Here is a 23,552-nt window from a genome sequence, read left to right as displayed (position 1 = left end):
TTCCCGCGCATGCGCAGTGGAGGGAGTCTCTTCCGCCTCCGCCATGGTGGAGACCGTGGTGGAGGCGGAAGGGAAAGAGTGCCCCCACGGCACAGGCCCGCCCGCGGATCGGCAGGCCAGGCCACCGTGGGGGCACCCCCCGGGGCCAGATCGCCCCCCCCCAGGACCCCGGAGCCCGCCCGCGCCGCCTTGTCCCGCCGTTCAAAAGGTGGTTTAATCCATGCCGGCGGGGCAGGCAATTTATCGGCGGGACTTCGGCCCATCCGGGCCGGAGAATCCAGCAGGGGGGGCCCGCCAACCGGCGCGGCCCGATTCCCGCCCCCGCCGAATATCCGGTACTGGAGACTTCGGCAACCGGCGGGGGCGGGATTCACGGCAGCCCCCGGCGATTCTCCAACCCGGTGGGGGGTCGGAGAATGACGCCCATGGTCTTTAAATGTTAATATTTAGCTGAAATCAATGAGAGGGCTAACATTAATATTGTTAAAATAAGTTTAGACATATGCCAGAAGCCAGTTATACCACAAGTTTGACTAATATGAAATGTTTCCAAGATGTGGTTTCACAACTCTTGGAATTAATGCTGTTTTAATTGAAATATGAATCTGCTCCTTAAGTTTTAATACTGCTTTTGTGTCAATTCACTTAAAAAAAAGCTTAACTGGCTGTAAAATATTTTGGGGGACACTGTGAGGTCATGAAGGCACTACATAAATGCAAGTTCTTCATTTCATTTATTTCCAATAAATATATATAACGGTTAAGTTTAATAGCTTAGTTAAGAAATATATCAGAAAAATTATTGCATGATTTTTGACACAAAACAATTTATCTTTACCTGCCATGTATAAAGAATTCTAATGTGCTCCAAAAATTAACTTGGGACTAATTTTAGAAAATAATAGCTTGACATTTTGGCAGTGGAATGGATTTCCACTCTGGGCAGGGAGCAAGTGTATTCATTGTTGTGTTTCTTTCAGTTGATATAGCATTCCCCACTGACTAGGTGTAATCTCCATTCATTCATAACAAGGAGGTCACAACATTACACATCAAATGGATTTACTGGTATTAACATTATTTATGAGAGATTCATGAGTTTTTAGTTTCCCAAGAAGAGGGTCAATTGCCCAATATCAAACAAAAAGTCAGCAAATGTATTTGCCTGTGTTCCAGAAATTGTTATTGTGTTCTAAGTAAGTCAATAAGGAAGAACTGCTGTATGCCATATCACTATAAACCTGCTGAGTATGACTAATTATTTCAACTGCATGATACAGTCCAGGCCAAGTTGATTCTGCTTTCTGGCTGGATTGTAGCTTACTGGTGTCAAAATTCTAGTTTTTACCAATTTTATTGAAAAGGTGATGTGAGAGTGTAGGTAGAAACTACCAATGAACCATTCGTCCATCTTTAGCATTTCTATGACCATTCCTATCTCTCCATAAATAGCAAAATATTTTGTAAAAGATTTCAATTTTTAAACCTCAGTTTTGCTAAACTGTGTACTGAGGATATTGCACAGAACTCTGAAGCATCATGGTTAAATTACAAGGTGCCAATCTTGCAATAGGTGACATATCATTCGTGAATTTAATGAAGATGATTTTGAGGTATCAAGCAGACATTTATAGAAGCCAAGGGGTTATGCATAGATTCACTCTGTTGGCTAGAAATTAGATATAATCTGTACTGTGAGGCAAGAGTTTTAAAAAATAAAAAGTGATTAGGCTAACTATTAAATCAATGGTTGTTCCATACAACTTTGAACACAACAGGGATCATCACCAATTAATTATGGGTGCTTGATCCACATGCAAAACAGAGTGACTTAAAGCTGATCAATGAATTGGCACTGTGATTCAGATACAACTCCCAAATTGTAAAAATATTATCTATAACGTAGTTCAGCAAAGGCGAACCAAGGGAGTGATTAAGAAGGGGAAAATACAATATGAAAGTAAGCTAGCAGGCAACATAGAAACTGATTATAAAAGTTTCTAGAGACATGTAAAGAGAAAAAGATTGACAAAAAACAATGTAGGCCCCCGACAGTCAGAAACGGGGAATTCACACCTGGCGTATTGTATGCCGTTTTAGTGCCCTTATCTCCGGAAGGATGTTCTTGCTAGGGAGGGAGTGCAGTGAAGGTTTACCAGACTGATTCATGGGATGGCGGAAATGTCATATGAGAAAAGACTAAGTCGGTTAGGATTATATTCATTGAAGTTTAGAAGAGTGAGGGGGGATCTCATAGAAACTTATAAAATTCTAACAGGATTAGAGAGGGTAGAGTCAGAAAGAATGTCCCAGATGGTGGGGGAGTCCAGAATCATGGGTTATAGTTTGTGGATAAGGGATAAACCATTTAGGACTGAGGAGAGTAGAACTTTCTTCGCCCAGAGAGTGGTGAATCTGTGAATTTGGTGCCACAGAAAATAGTTGAGGCCAAAACATTGTGTAATTTCAAGAAGGAATTAAATATAGCTCTTGGGGCTAAAGGGATCAAGGGATATGGGGGGAAGGCGGGATCAGGGTATTGAACTTGATGATCAGCCATGATCATTTAAAAAAAAACTATTTTTATTAAGGCATTTATAAATAAACATCAAATAAAACCGCAACCAAGATAAAAAAATATAACCAAAAGATAACCAACAGGAGAACCCAGCATAACTCAATAAATAGCCAACAACCGCAGCCCTCCCTCCCTACCATACCCCCCACCCTCTCTGCCTCCACTTTTCCTTGTTAACCCTAAACCCCCCCACCTCTCTCAAAACCCCAACTTCGGAGATTCTGAGTCCCTCCACCCCAACAGGATCCATCTCTGGGCTACCAGAGAAGCAAAGGCCAGAACTTCGGCCTCACTCACCGCCTGGACTCCCAGGTCGTCCGACACTCCAAACATTGCCAATTCTGGTCTTGGGACCACCTTCACCCTCAGCTCCCCTGACATCACGTCAGCGAACCCCCGGCAGGCCTAAAACATATGAACATGATTTGCGGGGCCCCCAGCACACCGCCCATATCTATCCTTCACCCCTTCAAAGAAACAGCCATGACCATAGCGAATGACGGAGAAGGCTTGAAGTGACCCAGGGCTGGGATCAAACATGGGACCTCGGTGCTGTGACGCAGCAGTGCTAACCTATGCGCCACCATCTGTGAATCCAGATGAATCCAAATGAATTTTGCAAGCAATTTCATTACTTTTGTTTCAGTGGTCCTAATTCAGAGCAAATTCAATTACCTGATTCTGAAAGAAATTAACTGCTGCCTAGTGAAAGGAAGTTTTGAATTAATTCCCATAAAAGTCAATGTAATTTGACGTTGAATTGCCTGTTTACATTTATGGAGAGATGGGAAGACATACTGTTAACAGTAGAAAATTCCACTCCCTTCTTTTGGGGGAAGATGTTTTTTTAAGGCATTTGCAGTATGGGATTCTAGTGCTCATTTTTCTAACTCAGAAAAATGAAAGCAGTCAAGCCCTATTAAAAGCAGGGGGTGGGTAAAGAACAGGTAACGATCAAATTTGCTGAATGTTACTATAAGGACGCAGCTAATGAAGTTAATAATCTGTGAACAGATTCCTTTCACAACACCGGAGCTCACTTTTCGTTCACTTGCACGCTCTTGTCCACCACTGTTCCCCCCAGGTACTCTCTCATTCAGCTTTGGCAGCTGCTACACCTGTCCATTCATTTCTCCCCAGCCAACTGTCCAAGGCCAAACAATTTATGTATGAGATAATGATTGAAATTGATTCCTAATACATTGCTCATCATGCAATGTGCCGTGCAACAAGATGAGCAAGTTGCAGTCGACCCTGTTTTACATTTTAGCATGGCTTCTCCTTTCTTTGGTACTTTGGACAGCATTGTGGATAGCACAATTGCTTCACAGCTCCAGGGTCCCAGGTTCGATTCCGGCTTGGGTCACTGTCTGTGCGGAGTCTGCACATCCTCCCCGTGTGTGCGTGGGTTTCCTCCGGGTGCTCCGGTTTCCTCCCACAGTCCAAAGATGTGCAGGTTAGGTGGATTGGCCATGATAAATTGGCATTAGTGTCCAAAATTGCCCTTAGTGTTGGGTGGGGTTACTGGGTAATGGGGATAGGGTGGAGCTGTTGACCTTAGGTGGGGTGCTCTTTCCAAGAGCCGGTGCAGACTCGATGGGCCGAATGGCCTCCTTCTGCACTGTAAATTCTATGAAATTCATCTACCCATCACATTTTCCACCCAACATTCCATCTTCGACTTGCTACACTGTCCAACACGAGCTCAATGCAAACTCATAAAGAGCCTCCCAACTTTTTCCATGGCAATCTAAAGCCTGACCACTGAATTTAATTATTGTAGGTCTTTGCTATCTTGCCCATCTTTGAGCTGAACTCTCCCATTTGCATTCTACTTGACTTCCTTCTGTTTTTGATACGGTTTACATTTTAAATTTACAATTTGAAATCAAAATTCAGCCGATGACACAAATGCTAAAATAGTGCGAATAATTACAGCAGTCAGTCTAAAAATCGTTGCAGAAATAAATATGAAAGGGATATGCAGATAGGGCAAACCTCTGTACGCCGTCAGAGCAGCATTCCCATTCACATTCATTCTTGACAAGTTGGCCAGTTATTGGAAATCTAATTGCTCCCATATACACAAGTGATAGTTATTTACTGCTAGTTATTTGCTAGTTATTAAGCAGCGACAATGAAGCCTACTCACATAACCAGTAGAACGACAAGAAATGACCGATTTACATCAAATGCTCGTTGATTTTGTACTGATTTTTTTTATTGCATTGGAACATATATTTTAAAAATCCAAATCAAAATATAACATCACAAATCAGGAACAATGAACCATATTATGATGGAAAAATTCCCAGCGTCAAAGCTATCCCCTTTATGTGACGTCCATTCTAATGGAGGGAAGTCAGCGCTGTCCCTGTTTAGTCTGAACATATGCCATGCCTTTGCAATGCTCTCGGCTGTTCTTTAGCCTTTTTCTAGTCTATCTGCAAGCTTCAAAGGACCAGAAATAAAATGCTGGCCTTTTAAAAGGTCGCGATTGCTGATGTATCATAATCGCCGACTGCTTTTCCATATCACAACAGGAATCGTATTCAAAATCAGAACTTCTTGCAATTTACTTAATTGCTTTAATTTTAACAAAGAAACGAGCAGTATTTCTTCTAAAGAAATTTTGGGAAACAGTGGCTATAATTTCCTTAAAATCACCATCTTTACATGTGCTGCCTGATTGCCTGAGTACAATATTTTCGCCATCGTCTTTGGTTAATTGTATAATTTCCCCTAATTGAAGGTAAGTGCAGTACATTTCCACCAGATTTACTGAGCGGGTATCAATATACACCCATTCCTGATCATTTGGGCCGTTTTTCTATTAAAAAAATATCGAATTATTCATTAATTAATGTTAAACTCCATAAGAGCATAGAAAAATGGAAATTTGGTGACAAAGGTTAAAAGATTAGATAATAAGTAATGCAGATCTGCTACCTAGATTGTGACAGCTTTCTCTACTATTTTTTCTAAAAGAGCAAGTGTCTTGTTGACGGGTGAACTGCAGTAATCTGCCACCGTTACGGTAACTAGTGTGGGGGAATCGATAGAAATGCGGTAAAACAACACAGTTACCGCAACAAATAAAGTCACCATTGGTTTCAACGCCCATTCAGTGGATTTCGGATGTTAAATCAGCACCAGGGTTGGATGTAAATGGCAGGGCCGGACTATGGTATTCACTTACAGTATGTGATTCACTAGTGCTGAGTACTGCCACCAGATGGGGGAGTCGTTTAATGTTTTAGGCATTGTCAACTCTACCTTTACACGCAACAACCTAGAACTGAGCGCGCAGCGGTCAGCTGGGAAACATAAACGTGGTAATCAAGAATAATTCCGTGTGCGAATTATTCTGCACTTAAACTGCTGCTCGAACTTCGTAATTTACATTTGTACCAAATTGGAAACCTTCTCGAACAATGAAGCTGGTTTAGATATAAACTGTGCTCGAAGTGCGTTTACAGTTCATTATTAAAAGCTATTAGTGACTGCAGATCATATTTCATTTAACCAAAGGCGCTTGCCGTTTATAGTAATTGCATTTATGTTTGATTTTCCCACATTGATGTAATTTGCTCACAAACTTATAGAATTTTCTTGCACCGAAGTTAGTTTGATATTCGCCTTTAAACTTAAAATACGAAGATTCCAGTAATGCATCTGCACGTAACACTGGTCATTTCATATTTACATTGGAGGGAGCATCTTACTGGAGAGAATATAGAGACCTATCCATTCAAATAGATCACCGTGTGTTCACCGGCTGCTGGTGCCTATTTGTTGGTTTGTTATTAGGTCATGGTGTAGCTTATAGTAAATCCATATTTTACAGCACCATAGATATTTGCAATGTGGAATGGGGAAAATCCATTATTTGGACCTTGATTTTGTCCTGTGTTTATTCCGCGAGCGAGCTCGCTTTAAAAACATCTGGCTCAGGCAGCGCAGTCTTCTTTACAACAGATTTGCTCCTGACATGGTTAACATTTCCCGGGGAGAGTGGGCACGGGGTTGCGTTATTATTGGGAGTTGATGAGTGATCGGAGTGGGGTGGTGGGGAGACTCAGATTTATCTGATTGTGCTGCCTCTTGGTGAGGGAGTGTGGGGTAGGTGAGTGAGCGAGGGACTGGTGAGGGAAGAAGTGGTGGGCTGGTGAGGGTATGTAATGGAGTGAGGGGCTGGTGAGAGGGCGTGGGAGTGAGGGGCTGATGAGTGTGGGTGAGTGAATGAGGGGCTGGGAGAGGGTGTGGGTGAGGGAGTGATGAGCTGGTGAGGGGTGAGGGAATGAGGGCTGATGAGTGTGGGTGAGTGAATGAGGGGCTGGGAGAGGGTGTGGGTGAGGGAGTGATGAGCTGGTGAGGGGTGAGGGAATGAGGGCTGATGAGTGTGGGTGAGGTAATGAGGGGCTGATGAGTGCGGGTGAGGTAATGAGGGGCCGATAAGTGCGGGTGAGGTAATGAGGGGCTGATAAGTGCGGGTGAGGTAATGAGGGGCTGATAAGTGCGGGTGAGGTAATGAGGGGCTGATGAGTGTGGGTGAGGGAGTGAGGAGCTGGTGAAGGGGTGAGGGAGTGTGAGGGGTGAGGAAGTGTGGGGGAACAAGGGGCTGTGAGGGTGTGTGGTTTGGCGATGGTTGAGGGGGATGAGATGAGAGTGTGGGGTGTGGGGAGTGAGGGGGTAGGGGTCTGAGGGTGTGTGGGTAGGGCTGTGGGTGGTGTGGGGAGGAATGTGGGGGTGAGGGGGTAGGGGTGTGTGGGGTGTGGGTGATCTGGGGTCAGGGGTGTGGGGGTGAGGGGTTGGGGTGTGGGTGTAGATGTGGGAGGGGTGTGGGGGCGTGGCGGTGTGGAGGTAGGAGTGTGGAGGGGTAGGGATGTGGGGGGTAGGGGTTTGGGGTGTAGGGATGTGGGGTAGGGGTGTGGGGGATAGGGGTGAAGTTGCAGAGGTGAGGGGTGTGGGGTATGGTGTGGGGGTGTGAGGCGGTAGGAGTGTGGTAGTAGGTGTGGGGGTTGGGGTGTGGGGCAGGGGTGTGGGGTGTGTGGGGGTAGGGGTGTAGGGGTAGGGGTGGTGTGGCGAGGAGTGTGGGGGTGAGTAGTAGGAGTGTGGGGGTGAGAGGGTAGGGGTGTGGGTTAGATGTGTGGAGGTGAGGCGTATGGGGATAGGGATGTGAGGGGTATGGGAGTGTGGGGGAAGAGGTATGGGGGTGAGAGGGTAGGGTGTGGAGGTAGGGGTGTGGGGGTAGGGATGTGGGAGGTGAGTGGGTAGGGGTGTGGAGAGAGGGGTGTGAGGGTAGGGGTATGGGGGTGTGGGGATAGGGTCTGGGGGGTGAGGGGTAGGGGTATGGGGGTGTGATGGTGAGTTGAAGGGGACTCCTCCCCAACCCCCTGCCACAAAATAGCCCCCAGGACCATTCCCCGCCCCCTGGTGGCGGGGGGAGGGCAGTGCTCGGCCTCTCCACCAATGAGCGAGTGGTCTGGGCCGGGCGCTGTGTGAGTGGCGGCTGGGCTGGGCTCTGAGTGTGAGGGGCAGTGGGTGGTGGGGCGGGCGGCCGGCCGGGCGGGCGGGAGGGACAGAGAGAGAGGGAGGGAGTGAGGGGAGAGAGAGAGTGGCTGAGCTCTCAAGCGAGGCGTCCTGAGACTGAAAAGAAGGAGTTTCCGATCCCCCCTCCCCTCGCCCGGATATTCCAGCTGAAGGATCCGCGCTGCCGAGCGGAGCGGGCTGAGATTCCGCCGGGGATGGATCCGCTCCGAGCCGCTGCCTTGTTCCTGTGCTCGGTCACCTGCTGCTGGTGGGATTTGCAGCGCGTGGAGCCGGCAGCCGTGTCGCTGTCCCGGGCTGGCGGCGCCTCCTCCTCCGGGACAGCTCTGGGCGGCGCGGCGCTGCGGGCGGCTGGCAATGTGAGGGAGCTGCTGCTGCTCAGGGAGAGAGCTGAGCGGGCTGCCAGGGGGCGGCGGACCCGCACTGCCACCCCTCACCACTACATGATGGCAATGTACAGGACATACTCTGCAGCCCAGAAACTTGGAATAAATGCCAGTCTCCTCCGCGCCACAAAGTCTGCCAACACCATCACAAGTTTCGTGGACAGAGCGGAAGGTTGGTCCTCAACACATCTCCATTCTCTTGTATTTAAAAAAAAACATTGCAACCGGCTTATACCCACGGGCTCGGGCTATCGTCTGCTTTCCCTCTCACCCCCCCCCCCCCCCCGCCTCCTTATGTTCTTTGTACATTTTCAGATCGAAAATGCCTTTGCATTGTTATGTTGAAAGCAGATTCTGTCTGCAAGCTATCTGTGTGCAACGGGTTCTGAGCATCTGGCATCGGGTTAGGGTTACTCAGCAGGGAAGAGAGCGATTGCTGGCAATTGCTTGCAGTTTCACCTTTGCAAGGAATAAATCTGAGGCCAGAATGTTGGAAAGTTCGGGGGGGGGGGGGGGGGGGTATTACCTCTAGAAACACTTATTGCGTTCGGTTAAACGTGCAGCATTAGAACATAACAGCCCCCAGACAAATGCCACCGGTATTTGATTCAACATAATGCGGGGATCCCCCTGGCTAACCCGGTGTTCAAAATATTTTGAAAAATACTTCGAAACACAACCTTAAAAAAAACAGGGCTCTAAGCAGCTCAACACAGACATTTACTGGTGCCACTTGTCAGTGAAGTTGCTCTTGCATTGTAGCAGTTGATGTATGTTTTTCTCGGCACTTACCTCCTGCATTCATTCAGTTTTTTTTTAAAAAGGTGGCTTTAAAATAACTAAACCCATTACGGCCGCCCCAAGATCACTTTTATCTTCATTTTCGTTAAAACCGAAACCTGTGCATTGACCTGTTGGAGGATTGGAAGAATCAGCCATAGAGTCGATTCCACGGGTATTACGTTCATGGGAAGTGTAAATAAACCTAGTATTTCATAAAGCTGATTACTGGGTAGAATTGTACCAGCTCTGTAATCGGGTTCCAGTTAACGACAACATTTCTCTATGTCACCCCCACAACTCCTGTGACAACGTGGGCAGGCCGCGCAAGTTTAATCCCCTCAGAATGAGTTCAATGGAGGGATGTTTGTGAGCCTGGGCTGACGGTTTGCTCCTGACTAATAGCATGCCAATTAATGTTAGGTCTGAATGGCTGTTGTAAGTTCTGGCCTTGCTCCTGGTCTCCGTAAAATCCCCCCCCCCCCCCCCCACACACACACAAGGAGCTACCCTGATCTCTCAGTGTTAAACTGCAGTCAAACACAGATAGCCTCACCGCGTTCATTGAAAGCAGTGGGACTGGTTTGGGGCTGAGCAGAGATTATGTGAATCACCTTCATCTATTTCAGGGTGATTTTGAATATTGTGTTCCTGAAGTTGGGATGGGGTGGTGGGGATTGTGGGCACCAGGCACTTGGCCCTGGAGATTTTCAATGTGGGTTAGCCAGCAGCTCCAGTCATCAGTTGTGAGCCGGAGAACACACCTGTACTGTCAGCTTAGCCGGCTCGTTTCGCAATAAGACACACACAAAAGCACTTGTGCCCAGGAGTAACGGTAAGCATTCTGGGTTAACATATGATTTGAAATGCCTGCCTATCTGTTGGAGCACCTGAGCGGAAGTCTGCAGCCACGGGGGTGGGGGGACATCAGTTGATCAGGGCACTTCCACCTGAGGGTTTGAGAGGACAGGTTTTATTGAAGCTATATAACATTCTTTCCAAACATCTTTCAGCAGTTTAAATCAATTGCTGTTTTATTTTGGCTTAGCAATAATGCTCCCCCCGTGTTGTGTGATTTAAAACGAGCAGGGATGTTGCACTCTGAGAAAAGCAGCAATTCCACAGTCTGGCTCCAACAGAAACTGGACCAGGAAATGTGTCTTGGGGTGTTAGCCGACAAAGCAGCGCTGAGACAGGCCCGGCATCTTGATTTGGGCGAGACTAAACCCAGAAAGCAAAGATTGCAATTTTTAAAAACTACGGGCGGAATTGTGAGGACGGATTGTTGCACTTGATCTCGTCTGGTTGGTCTTTATTTTTGTTTAAATCCGTTGCGGAAAGGTTAACGTCAAAAGCAACGCGCCTGGGCTCAGAAACATCCCTGGGTGAAATCTGCGCGGCCTGCCCGCACTGTCACAGCAGTTGTGGCGGTGACCTGTTGAGAAATGTGCCGTTAACTGGAACCCGATTACAGAGCTGCTCAGAGCCCTCAGCCTCTTCACAATTCTACCCAGTAATCAGCTTTGCAAAATATTTGGGTTGATTTACACAAAATTCCTTCAGCATCATAAATGCGATGCCTCCTTCAAGTGCAGGAAGTAAGTTTGTCATTCTGCTGCCGCCCGGGGTCGAACTTGGTGAGAGTTTGTGGGCGCGGGCCTGCTTTGTGTCAGCAGAGGCAGTGGCTGGAGTAAGAGCCTCAGTCTCCTCGCTGATGTGATTTGATGTGTCACCGCTATGACCCTGCGCTGGACCTTCTGAGGGTTGCTTAGCATAAAGACAGTGATTTGAGTATTTGAACTCAATGATCTAATTGAGTGTTCATGTCACAACATATCAAATATTGTCTGTTCTCCCTTAATGAACTGGCCCAGCCAATGGCACATCACCAAAAAACTCAACAGAACTTCCGTTCCCCTTGAAGTGGTTATTTATTTTACTAGTCACCACCCTCCGCAATCGCTACTCTGCTGGGCATTAATTGGCGAATGTGAATTCCGCCGCTCTCTCGCTCTCTTGAACTTAGCTGAGTTATTTTTCTGTTAGCAGCCACGGAGCTTCTTTAACAAAACAACAACACTTACAGTACAGTTTGTAACCGACCGTTTTTGTTCTAACCCAGGACTCCCACCGCCAGTTATAGAGTCATAGAAAATAGGTTAATGAACTAGAGGACATTAACAACAAAAAACAGGCAGCAGAGTACAAGGGTGGAGAGGTATGCGATATTCATCGTTCGTTACGGTCGCAAGATCAGACAGGAACGAGTTGAATGCAGCAAAATTACTTTTGGCACATGAAGTAACTCATTAAAACGCAGATGGTACGCGCTGGCCTCGGGACCCCCAGCATTACAGCTTTCCAGGGTAAAACATGACAATTAGGGAAAGGAATTAAAGAAAATACGGCAGGTTTAACCCGCAGCACCCAGCCACGATTTTCTTTTAAAGGCAAAGGATAATTTTTCCACCAGTCTCATTATAAACACTCGTGGTAACTATTCTACACCCGTGTGTCACTGTGTGTGTATGTCACTGTATGTGTGTCACTGTGTGTGTGTGTCACTGTATGTGTGTCACTGTGTGTATCCCTATGTGTGTGTCACTGTATGCGTGCCACTGTGTGTGTGTGTGTGCCACTGTGTGTGTCTCTGTATGTGTCACTGTGTGTGTGTCCCTGTGTGTGTCAGTGTGTATATGTGTATGTCACTTTGTGCGTGTGTGTCACGGTGTATGTGTCACTGTGTGTGTCACTGTGTGTGTGTGTGTCACTCACGGTGTGTGTTATGTCTGTGTAAGTATGGTACATAATTTAATCTACTATTGCATTTTTTGAAGTAGAAATAATGATTTTGCTCAGAGAACCGCATCTGTCTGTTTGAGGTTAAATACATCATTAGTTGGATTTGAAATCCTTTATTTGCTCCAGGTTTAATTTCCAGTGTGACAGACAGTAAAGCTGGGCATAATGCGCGGCTGCGAAACGACAAGGACCTGGAAAAGCGGGCAACCTTTCCACAATCACGGACATTGTATTTTATCCACACGAGCGAAACTCTCTTGTCTAAGCAGTTACCTCGGAGTGGGTCGGACTGAGCGCAGTTTACAAACGTTAAGAAGCAGGGGAAATGAAATATAAGCAGCAAAGTATTTTAATGGATGGAAGGGGAATTGGAAACTGTTAATTATTTGGTGACCTTGTATTCGATTTGTTTGAGAGGCATATAAAACACTAATGTGGAACAGACGCTTAAAGGAACTGCCCAAACAGAAGGTTCCAATCTAAGTTTAATATTACCCAGTGTTCAGGGACAGTGAAGGAACAGGGGATATCAAAACGATTAGGGGGATCGGCAGAGGAACATGTTCTCTGACCAAGTCGAAACGTGAACCTGAGGTAAGAAAGGTCCTTGACGTGCATTGTGCAAACATTTAAGATGTGTGTTTTATGGAAACGCTGCCGATACGGAAGAAACTAATGCTCGACTGAAGATTAATAGGTGATTCTTTTTGGGGGAGCTTGACTTCCAAACCCGCATTCGGAGTGTTTAATTTTAACTGCATTTATTTTCTGGTCTTTATCAGTTTGGAATAAGCGATGGTAATGTGAATCTCGTTGAGCCGATTTCTGATGTTTAAAATAAATGAGTAACCTAGCAATTTGAAATCAAATTACTCCAGTTCCGAACTTCAGAATCTCCTTCCGTGTTTACGCAGGTTTATATTTTTGCGGGTTAAAAAAAAATTGTTTCGCTGACTGTTCGAATTGAATCTCTGCCCATCCTGTTGTTTGTTAGCATCATTCATTCTGTTGACACTCCGGGACCAGAATCGATGTTGGCACAGTGCAAATTGGTTTCTGTTTTAAATTAGACCGCTTCCGTACTGGATGTACAATAATACAGAGGCCAGAGCCAATCTCAAGAAGAAGCCATTTCAGCGCTCTATGCTGTAGAGGAAACGGAGTATTGCAGACACAGGGGCAGCATGAGATAAAGGAAAACGGATTGGAACGGGTAGACTTGCGGAAAGAAGCAGCGACAAGTATATATGCAGAGAGAGGCAAGTGGGCAGGGCAATAAATCAAACAGGAATTGTTTCTTTTAGTTTCACGGTGATTTTAGACGCAGTGAGAAGCACATTTTCAGGCTGTTGCCCACTCTCCATGATCTGAAAGTAAATCTTACCCTGAAGTCCAGTCCTGTAGTAGCAAATTAACTGGACAAAGGCTGGTGCTGTGCGTCCTGCCTGCTGTATCTATGTTCAAACAGATTCATTTGGAATTTTAATTCAGTGTTTCTTTCTCTTCGAAAGAAGACAAAAGAAAAGATAAGATGGTGAGCGGCAGACTGGGATATGGAGCACATGTCTGCACCACTTTGTGATCCTGCTCAAAGTTTGTGGATGGGATTGAATGTAGTTAGCGGGCGAAGAGGGTGGCAGCAGCCACGGGACCGAGTTCTCCCTAACATGGCAACATGGCACGTTTGACGTGAATCGTCTGGCTCTACCTACACCAATACTTAAACTATTAATGTGCGCGGTGCAAAGATTTGCAGCCACGGGAAGTTTTCCGAGCAATTCGACAACGCTTAAATCTATCTATATATCTGTATATACACGCTTAAATCCATATATACTATAATATATGTATACACGCTTAAATCTATATATACTATAATATATATACACACGCTTAAGTCTATATTTACTATAATATATATATACACACACTTAAATCTATATATACTATAATATATGTAACACGCTTAAATCTATATATACTATAATATATATATACACACTTAAATCTATATATACTATATATAGGTATATAAATCCTAAAGGCAGTCGCTATGTTTTCTTTGGGTTTTTGCAAATTCACTATGTCTTGAGCTACAGGAATATTCGTGAACAACTAACATATTCATGTGCAGGGAGTATTTTATATAATACTTAGTTCAAAAACTATCCCTGTCGAGAAGGGAGATAGTACTTAAAAATAATAAAAGATCCGAAATCCCAGCTGTCCAATATGGATCTATGATCATTCTCCAATCGCTCAGATGTATTCTTTTTCTAGATTGAAGATACCCGATCACATTTTTTCGTAGATTTTGGAGTGATACATTTATTCAGTTGTGGATAAATTGGGACCATATTAAAAAGGGCCACGGTTTGAAATCAGCAAAAAGCCTGGGGTTGGCCGCAATACAGCCGTCTGGTCCCACCCTCCCCGGCTCCTTTTCCAAACCCAGCCTTTCTCCCCATTCCAGAGAGTTTGGAACACGTTTGGCAAAGGGCGGTGAGAACATTCCTGCCCAAGTTGCTGCTTTATCTGGGAGGGGAGGAGGGGAGGGGGGTCCTCAGAAGCCAGGTGGGGTTTTCTGACGTGAATATCATCCTGAGATTTTACTGTGTTTTTTCCAGCAAATATACACAAGGCACTTTGACAACATTATTACAGGGCCCGGGTTTAACGAAAGATTTATTCCTGGGTCGTGTCAAACAATAGCACATTCTCCCACGTCCTGTCTCACCTGCGAGCTACCTGTCGGTACGACTGTGGACCTTTCTTCATATAAAATATCTGTAACATTCCAGGACAGGGGTCATTCTCTTTTTAAAAAAATTAATGTTTTCTTTCTGCTACGTGCCAAAATTGCTGTAGTGAAGACTGCCTGATTTATGCACGTTCACGGTTAGGCGGCACCATCTGAATGAACAGCTCAACCCGTTCATTCAGTAAACCTTCATCAGGCAGCGGTCTGGGAAACCTTGAGAGAGAGAGAAAACAGTGCTCTAACACCACGGCCTGGCACCATTTGCCCATTAAATATCCTGTAAATTGTATCGGTGATTATTGCATTTAGAAGAGTGTTGATTTTAAACCATACTGACAAAGTGAGGAACTGGACCAATATGAAGGTAAATGGACAATATTACAATACCAGGCGGTCTGGTCTACTCCACAGGTCTTTTACATTAAAATCACGATGCTTAACGCACAGGCCGTGAGTGAAAAGAGTGTAAAAATGCACTCCTAATCAAAGTGTGTCCATTGGAGCCAAGAGCATGGGATAGCTCATCTGGTTCGAATCTGTTCAAATCGGCAGAGTTCGGCCTGTGTGGTAGAGTTTGGTTGTTTTCTGGAAAAGAAAGCTCCCAGACAATTCCCCAGTCGGACACAGGAGCGCACAGTCAATAAGGATTCTTTCATGTCCTACATTGTATTGGGATGTCTGCTCCAACTGAACCCACCTGCCAGCTGGGATCAGTGTTAGGACAAAGCACAGGTTTGGTCAAATGACTTCATCATCTAAGTTGAATACACACACATGCCTTTCACATTCCCCATACAAGATGAACGGTAAATTGTGAATAAAAGGTCGAAAATCGGCGACTAGCATTTGTACGTGAACAAGAAAAGGAGTATATTTATTGAGGGAAAGGCATCCGTGTAAGCATTCTGCTGTTGTGTGATCGCCGCTCGGACAATATAGCGCATTAAAACTGCCCTTCATAAACATCTGCACACTAGGCAGACACTCCCGCTTCTTTCAAATGGAGTCGGAAATGAAGGATTCGATTATTTAAAGGCACATGTTTGATTTTCGACATCACTCGGTGTTTAGCACTCAATGCCCTTCCTCCCCGCAACTGCTCCCCCAGCAAACACACACACACGCACAGGAATGGACTGAACACCATCAATTCATCCACATTTTGGAGCTTGCAGGCCAAAAACATTTTTCCGCTTGTTGGATACCGATTAACTCGATCAGCCCACATGTAACCAACTAAACGGCGACTGATATTTCCGACTGGTCGGGGTTAAGCAGTGGTTTCTCTTGGGAATTGTGACTGTTTTTGTACACACACTTACAAAGGGTAGTAAACACATCGCTATAAATGTGCACGGTTGCAGATATATTATTGAGGCCGCACCTTCGCTAAAATGTGTAAGGCAAAGGCTAATATGGATGACCCCTGTATACTAGATTGATTGTACTTTTCATAGCTGTGGTCGCAAGACCTTTTTGTTATTTAAAAGCGTTAACTGTGATCAGCTCAATTGCTCTTAGCAATGGAGATCATTCAAAACGTCCGTGTATGAGAGCTGTTTTAATAATTACTCCAGCAGGTTATTGGGACAAGGATTTATTGCAAACTTTCTGAGGTCGTCTACCAAATCGATGACCCATTGGATAAAACACTCAGTCTCCGAAATGTCAACGCAATATGATAAGACAAAAAATAAAATCTAACACAGAGTCCCTAAACTTCCACCGGGAAAGGACAGGGAGAGTGTACACATACTGGCTTCTTGCGTTCGTGCCCAATAGGCTGAAATATTAATCATTGATTGGGAACTGCAGGTTTAACCCCTCCCAATCCCCAAATAAAAAATAAGACATAAAACAGCTTAAAGACACTAAGTGTAAGCACGTCTCTTTAAATCAAAGCAGTATTCAGGTTTTAGTTTCCTAGTCTGTTGTCATGTTTAATTTGTATTGTGTGTTTGGGGCAAGTCCCGAGGAAGTTATTTCGGGTTGCACCTGTCCCAACGTGGCTCCGAATCATTCCAAATGATTCTGCTAAAAACAACCACGCTGGGATCCGAATTAAAACGGCGGTCTGTGCGTTTACACCCATCACCAGTTCCTGCCAGTCGGCAGAAACTGGCAGCTACTGTGAAAGTAACTTTCAATCTTATTTGCATGCAGCCGAGTTAGAAGTTTGGGCTGCCAAGGATGTCAGCGATTGCTATCTGTCTAATGAGCAGACACTGGGGCCGAGGCAGCAGCTTTTAACATCTTGAAGCCGACTTGCTTTGAAATAAGTGAGGCAAAACGAGGCGGTAGACTGTCTGGTGACTGGACAATAAGCAGCTTTTCCAGAGGGAAGGAGCGTGTTGTGGAGCTCAATGTGAAACTGGAATGATCATTCGGTGCAGGGAAGGTAGCTTTCTCAGCCAGTTGAATCTTTCAGTGATTTTTTAAAATCTTATAGAATCATAAGTTAAGATTTCACCTTCTTTCTGCAGTACGGCATCTCAATTAGTAGAATAGTCTCTGCAGCCACTTTTGAAAGTGCATATATGTGTATATATATATATAGAAACTCGGTTTGATCATGAACCATTTCCAATTGATCTAGTTTATGTCCTACCTTTTAATATGTTTGCACTTTTTCTCCTACAGATCATCTTTTGCATTCGCATTTAAGAAGACAAAAATACTTGTTTGATGTCGCGACCTTGTCGGACAAAGAGGAATTAGTCGGGGCTGAGCTGAGGTTACTGAGAAAGACGCCGGAGGAGTTTGGCAAGACACTGCCAGGTCTGTACGACATCAAACTGTACTCCTGTTTGACCGAGGGGCAGTCACCCGAATTACTGCGGTCCACAACGCTGCATATTGCCCAGCCGGACACCCAGGGCTGGCAGGTTTTTGACCTGTGGGGGATGCTGAAGCTGCTGCACTCGGCCCAGCTCTGTTTCGAATTGAGGGTGACGTGCAGGAGAAGCGGGGTGGACATCGACCTGAGGCAGGCGGGCTTTGGCCGGGAGGGGCGAGCAGCTGAGGAGAGAGCGCTGCTGGTGGTGTACACTCGGACTGAGAAAAGGGAAAGCCTCTTCAGCGAGATGAAGGGGGAGGCCGAGCGCTCCCAGGAGGGGGGCAGGCGCCACTTCAAAGGGCGCAGGAAAAGGAGAACCGCCTTCTCCAACCGCCACGGCAAGCGGCACGGCAAGAAGTCCAAGTCCCGCTGCAGCAAGAAGCCCCTGCACGTGAACTTCAAAGAGCTGGGCTGGGATGACTGGATAATCGCGCCCCTCGATTATGAAGCCTATCACTGCGAAGGGGTGTGTGACTTCCCGCTCAGATCGCACCTGGAGCCCACCAACCACGCCATCATCCAGACCCTCATGAACTCCATGGACCCCCACTCTACCCCTCCCAGCTGCTGTGTCCCCACCAAGCTTAGTCCCATCAGCATTCTGTACATCGACGCAGGCAACAACGTTGTCTACAAACAGTACGAGGACATGGTGGTGGAGTCCTGCGGCTGCAGGTAGCAAATTGCCCCCCTCCCTATGCCGGAGGCGGGGAACCTACCGCCTGTAGATTTGGCGACACCACGGAGGAGGCTGGTCGCTTGGAGGAGCAGAGCCGGCTGTTTAAAAACCTACTCAGATATCTGGGTTCTCACATCAGCCCTCTCGAATAAAACATCAGGGGAAGAGAGAGGGATACACTCCAGAATGTTCTCTGTAATTTATTCATATAACAGCCATTTAGTGGATATGACACCGATATTGTAATACACTACCTGCAATGACCTGTAAGGCGGTATGTAACTAACCCCTCTGCAGCCAGATTGTTCACACACTATAAGGTGTCACATTACAAGCAATAAGGGGGCTAAATAACTATAGGTCTCCGTTCATTCAGAGGAGCAGAGAGAACAGAAAGTCCTTCAAATTGGTGCAGAACAGCCATTCATCAGAGGATGGTTCCGGCCACACCACAGAAACTGGAGGCAGGGCAATTCTTCGGGGAAAATCCTCCCGGACGTCAACTCCCGCATGTTTATTCCTTCAATGGGAGGTTTAGTCAGCGTCAGCCTAGAGAGGGATTTCCCCGGTATTTCAGGGAAAGGCAGAAGTGTAAGTTACCGCTGCTGAATGGCGATCCAGTCCTCAGGCTGGTGTCTGTTGCAATTGTCCCCACCAACAGCCTTCAGATCAGTGACAGCACAATCACCACCCTCCTCCCCTCTCCTCCACTCCCCTCCTCTCCTCCCCTCTCCTCCACTCCCCTCCACTCTCCTCCCCTCTCCCCTCTCCTCCCCTCTCCTCCCCTCCCCTCTCCTCCCCTCCCCTCCCCTCTCCTCCCCTCCCCTCTCCTCCACTCCCCTCCCCTCCCCCTCCTCTCCTTCACTCCCCTCCCCTCCCTCCCCTCTCCTCTCCTCCACTCCCCTCCCCTCATCTCCCCACCCCTCTCCTCCCCTCTCCTCCCCTCCCCTCCCCTCTCCTCCTCCCCTCCCCTCCCCTCTCCTCCACTCCCCTCCTCCCCTCCCCTCCCCTCTCCTCCCCTCCCCTCCCCTTTCCTCTCCACTCCCCTCCCCTCCCCTCTCCTCTCCACTCCCCTCCCCTCTCCTCCACTCCCCTCCTCCCCTCCCCTCCCCTCTCCTCCCCTCCCCTCCCCTTTCCTCTCCCCCCCTCTCCTCTCCACTCCCCTCCCCTCTCCTCCCCTCCCCTCTCCTCTCCACTCCCCTCCCCTCTCCTCTCCCCTCCCCTCCCCTCTCCTCCCCTCCCCTCCCCTCTCCACTCCCCTCCCCTCCCCTCTCCTCTCCACTCCCCTCCCCTCTCCTCTCCTCCCCTCCCCTCCCCTCATCTCCCTACCCCTCCACTTCCCTCCCCTCCTCTCCACTCCTCTCCCCTCCCCTCATCTCCCCACCCCTCCACTTCCCTCCTCTCTCCTCCACTCCTTTCCCCTCCTCTCTTCCCGCCCCTCCCCTCCTATCCCCTCCCCTCCACTCCTCTCTCCCCTCCAATCTTCTCCACTCCTCTCCCCTCCCTCCTCTCCCCTCCCCTCCAGTCCTCTCGCCTCCTCTCCCCTCCCTCCCCCGCCTCCTCGCCCCTCCTCCCCTCTACTCTCCCCACCTCTACCCCCCCCCCCCTTCGCCTCTGCCCTCCTTTCCCCTCCCTCCCTCGCCTCCTTGCTGTGAGATGGCAGCAGTCGGGGTTGGGCCTAGTGGAGGAGGATGATGCTCGGTCAGTCTGCAGCGATTATCACAGAGTGTGTACACAGACTGACACCTGTTCAAACTGAACCAGTTTAGTCTAGGGGACTTTCATCGGCTGGCACGGGGACAGTAATGGGACCTGCGAACAGAGGGCAAATCTCGAAGAAAGTTTCCGTCCACCCCCCCCCCCCCCTTCACCTCCCCCTTCCCCCTCTCACCTCGCCGCAAATTATCGGTTGATCTCGATTGCCTTCTTAAAGGTGCAGGCAATCTCCCAGACGCACACACACATACAGACACGCAGACAGGTACAGACACACACACGCACATACAGACACACACACACAGACACATAAACACACATACACACACACATACAGACACACGCACACATACAGGCACACGCACAGAATACAGGCACGCACACATAGAAACATACACATACATACACACACATACAGACACAAACACAGACACATAAACACACATACACACATACAGACACATACAGACACAAGCACACATGCACAGGCACATACACAGACATACACACACACAGGCACCGACACATACACACAAAGACACACATACAGACATAGGCACATACACACACGCAGACATACTGGCACACAGACACACACACATACAGACACACACATACAGGCACACACATGCACACACAGACACACACCCATACAGACACACACGCACATACAGACACATACATACACACAGGCACACACAAACACACACATACACAGTCACAGACACACACATACAGACACACAGAGGCATATACACAGACACACAGACACATACACAAACACATACAACACACAGCACACACAGACACAGCATGCACAGACACACAAACACTTACAACACAGACATACACACAAACACAGACATACAAAGACACACAACACACACAGACATGCACAGTCACAGACACAGTCACAGACTCACAAAGGTACACAACACACACAGTCACAGACCCAACAGTCACAGACACACAGCGCCAGTTCATGAAAGGAGACAATGACTCCGGTCCCCCAGGTTTCTTGCTGAAAGAATGCCCTTTTTGCTTCTGACATTCCGACAAGATTACCAGCGAGAAAGAGCCGACGGCCAAAAAGGAATTGTTGCAGATTGTAATTACATCAATGGTGGAATTCAAAATGCCTGGTGTGATTAAAAACTACGAGGGGAGAGATGGTGGGTGGGGAGGTGACACAATCGGGGAATGACCAAGCTGTCCTTGATAAAGGGACAGGCAGACAATGGGTCGGTGGCATCGCACCAGCTCTAGACAATACAGTATTTACAAATTTGGGTTGGAAACAAGCAAACTCTTATACAAATAGTTACCTTCCGCCGGCGATCGCAACGGGAAAACATTTGGAGAGCCTTGCTTTGCTTGAATTAGGATTTTTTAAAAAACAAGTGCACTTCTGCCCATTAGTAAAGCTTTGCTCAGTTGAATCACCACTTGCTTGGTAACCCCCAAGGGACCACATTGCAAACTGTAAATTGGCCGGATTGCAAGATCCCGCAAGTAGGAGGCGGGGAAATAATCGACCCCCCCCCCCCAACCCGTGTAAAAAATGCACATTAGCTTTGATGCACTGTTGTTCATATGTTGTGTTGTACATATTTGTGTATTTAAACGAGACTTTAATGTGCAAAATGGAGAAGTTAACAATTACAATAAGTATAAAAAAAGATAATGTATAGATCTTTGTATGCACTCTGAACTTTGTGATATTTCTAATATTTTTTAAAAGAATGATATTTGAGTTGTACAGGGTTTTAAACGCCAATCAAACATTGTCTGACATCCCCAAGGTTGTAATTGTCCTAAAATAATGTGTTTATTTCTTTTTATACCGAGGGTGGAGTGAGATCTTTCAATGCCTACCTCACATTATATTACAATGCTCAGAATTTCATGGAATCCTGACAAATTCACTTCAATCTTTTCGGATAATCTGGCGTACATAGTTGTTTTTTTTATTGGCTATATTCTCACTATTGCTGTATCATTAAATTTTAATTTGACCAATTTGTTTGTCATTTCTGGGTTCATTTCGAAGGTCTAAATGAAAAAAAAAAGTACAGATACCAGCATTTGGGTGGGACCAATGCATTTGCCTTGCTCAGCACGCTTTCGAACCGCTAGATATCTAGCTGTCTGTGCCAGTCACGGAACCAGACTTAGCAATCAATGTAATGTTTTTAAAATTATCGTCTATTCTGCTGTTTTTATATATATTTTCAATGTGATGCTTGTAACGTGGTGTATATTCAGTTATTTCGATGTTACATAAATTCGCTGCCACTTGTAAATCGGCCTGCAAAGAATGTCTGCAATGGGAATATATTGGGGGTGGAGGGGGGGGGGGAACCAGTGGTTGAATTATTTACTTGAAAGGTTTGTGGGCATAAACCGATGTATAAGGGTGCATTTACATAGCAGCTCTCCGTCTGGGACTGCACAAGTTTTAACGACAAGTTTTGGTCCCTGCGAGGCAGAATTTAGATCTCCACAAATGCTGTCAGACCTGCAGAGATTGTCCAGCACTTTCTGTTTTTGATCCAGATCCATTGCTTGGCTCCTAACTGGCTGGACCTAGACCTTTCGAATAGAACTTTAGGAGACAATTTTGTCTTTGATGGATACAGTCACATAGTGAGCTCCTTTTTTGGATTAATATCAGACAGATTTACCAAATGTCCCGGTGGTCCAACATGGCCACCTTTGCAAACCAGGTATGACACCAGAGTGGATTTACCCACCATCCGGCGTCAGGCTGAAGTGGTGTGGGTTAACTCCTCCAAGTCGTTTCACTCTGCTTAGTTTGAGAATCAGGGCATGCCCCGAGTTTGGGTTTGCCGTGAGAATTAAGCATGAGTGGAAACAACATTCATTTTGCATCAATATTTAACTCGCAATATAAATGCACCCTAAGGTTGTTTTCATTCAAACTATTCCTCGGTACACCAAGGCATTGAATCTTTCCACACCTCCTACCCAATAATTACACCAAAATGCCTTTAAGAAATACGATTTATAAAATTAGTAAAGGTAAATAAAGTTCAAATAATTACAATGTTAAGAAAATAGAGGTCAAAAAAGGAAATTTTGGATCAAAGGGTTAGATCTCCTGTTTATAAATTTAAAATGATATCAGGGACAATCAGAAACTTTAACAGATGGAACGCACAATACACACAAATGTTGAGGTTCTGGAACCCAGGGTGGCCTATTGGATTAGACACTGAACTTTCACCTCTGGGCTCAAACCCAGACTATTGGGTAAAAGTCTTCTCTGTCTGCTGGGTATTAAACGACCCACATAAGCTTGTTAATTTTTGTTTGCTGTATTCCTGGAGGTTCAATCCCATAGCACTTTATCACATGGCATTGTCTGAACTTACACATAAGGAGTGGCCATGATGGGCAGCTGTCATCTACGGAATTGTACCTCAGTGAAAGTAGTGCCATGC

The 23,552-nt window shown here is 46.4% G+C and overlaps 1 protein-coding gene across 1 annotated transcript; it reads left to right on the top strand.

The window, feature by feature from the left end:
- Positions 1-8,209: 8,209 nt before the first annotated feature.
- LOC140385679 (growth/differentiation factor 6-A-like) lies at positions 8,210-19,172 on the top strand. The gene is made up of 2 exons (XM_072468081.1): positions 8,210-8,686; positions 17,498-19,172. The coding sequence occupies exons 1-2, from the start codon at positions 8,326-8,328 to the stop codon at positions 18,370-18,372; spliced, it is 1,236 nt and encodes a 411-aa protein (XP_072324182.1). The 5' UTR covers positions 8,210-8,325; the 3' UTR covers positions 18,373-19,172.
- The last annotated feature ends 4,380 nt before the right edge of the window (positions 19,173-23,552 follow it).

The sequence above is a fragment of the Scyliorhinus torazame genome, chromosome 11 (genome assembly GCF_047496885.1).
Source record: "Scyliorhinus torazame isolate Kashiwa2021f chromosome 11, sScyTor2.1, whole genome shotgun sequence".
In the NCBI taxonomy this organism is placed as follows: Eukaryota; Metazoa; Chordata; class Chondrichthyes; order Carcharhiniformes; family Scyliorhinidae; genus Scyliorhinus; species Scyliorhinus torazame.
Note: the sequence above shows the minus strand (reverse complement) of the source record. Positions and strands in the feature narration are given on the sequence as shown.

What these genes read in the sequence shown, in the direction of transcription:
- LOC140385679 (XM_072468081.1), top strand. Translation starts at nt 8,326, where the DNA reads ATGGATCCGCTCCGAGCCGCTGCCTTGTTCCTGTGCTCGGTCACCTGC. An exon ending in TTTCGTGGACAGAGCGGAAG is followed by an intron (nt 8,687 to 17,497) that starts GTTGGTCCTCAA and finishes TTTCTCCTACAG; the next exon opens with ATCATCTTTTGCATTCGCAT.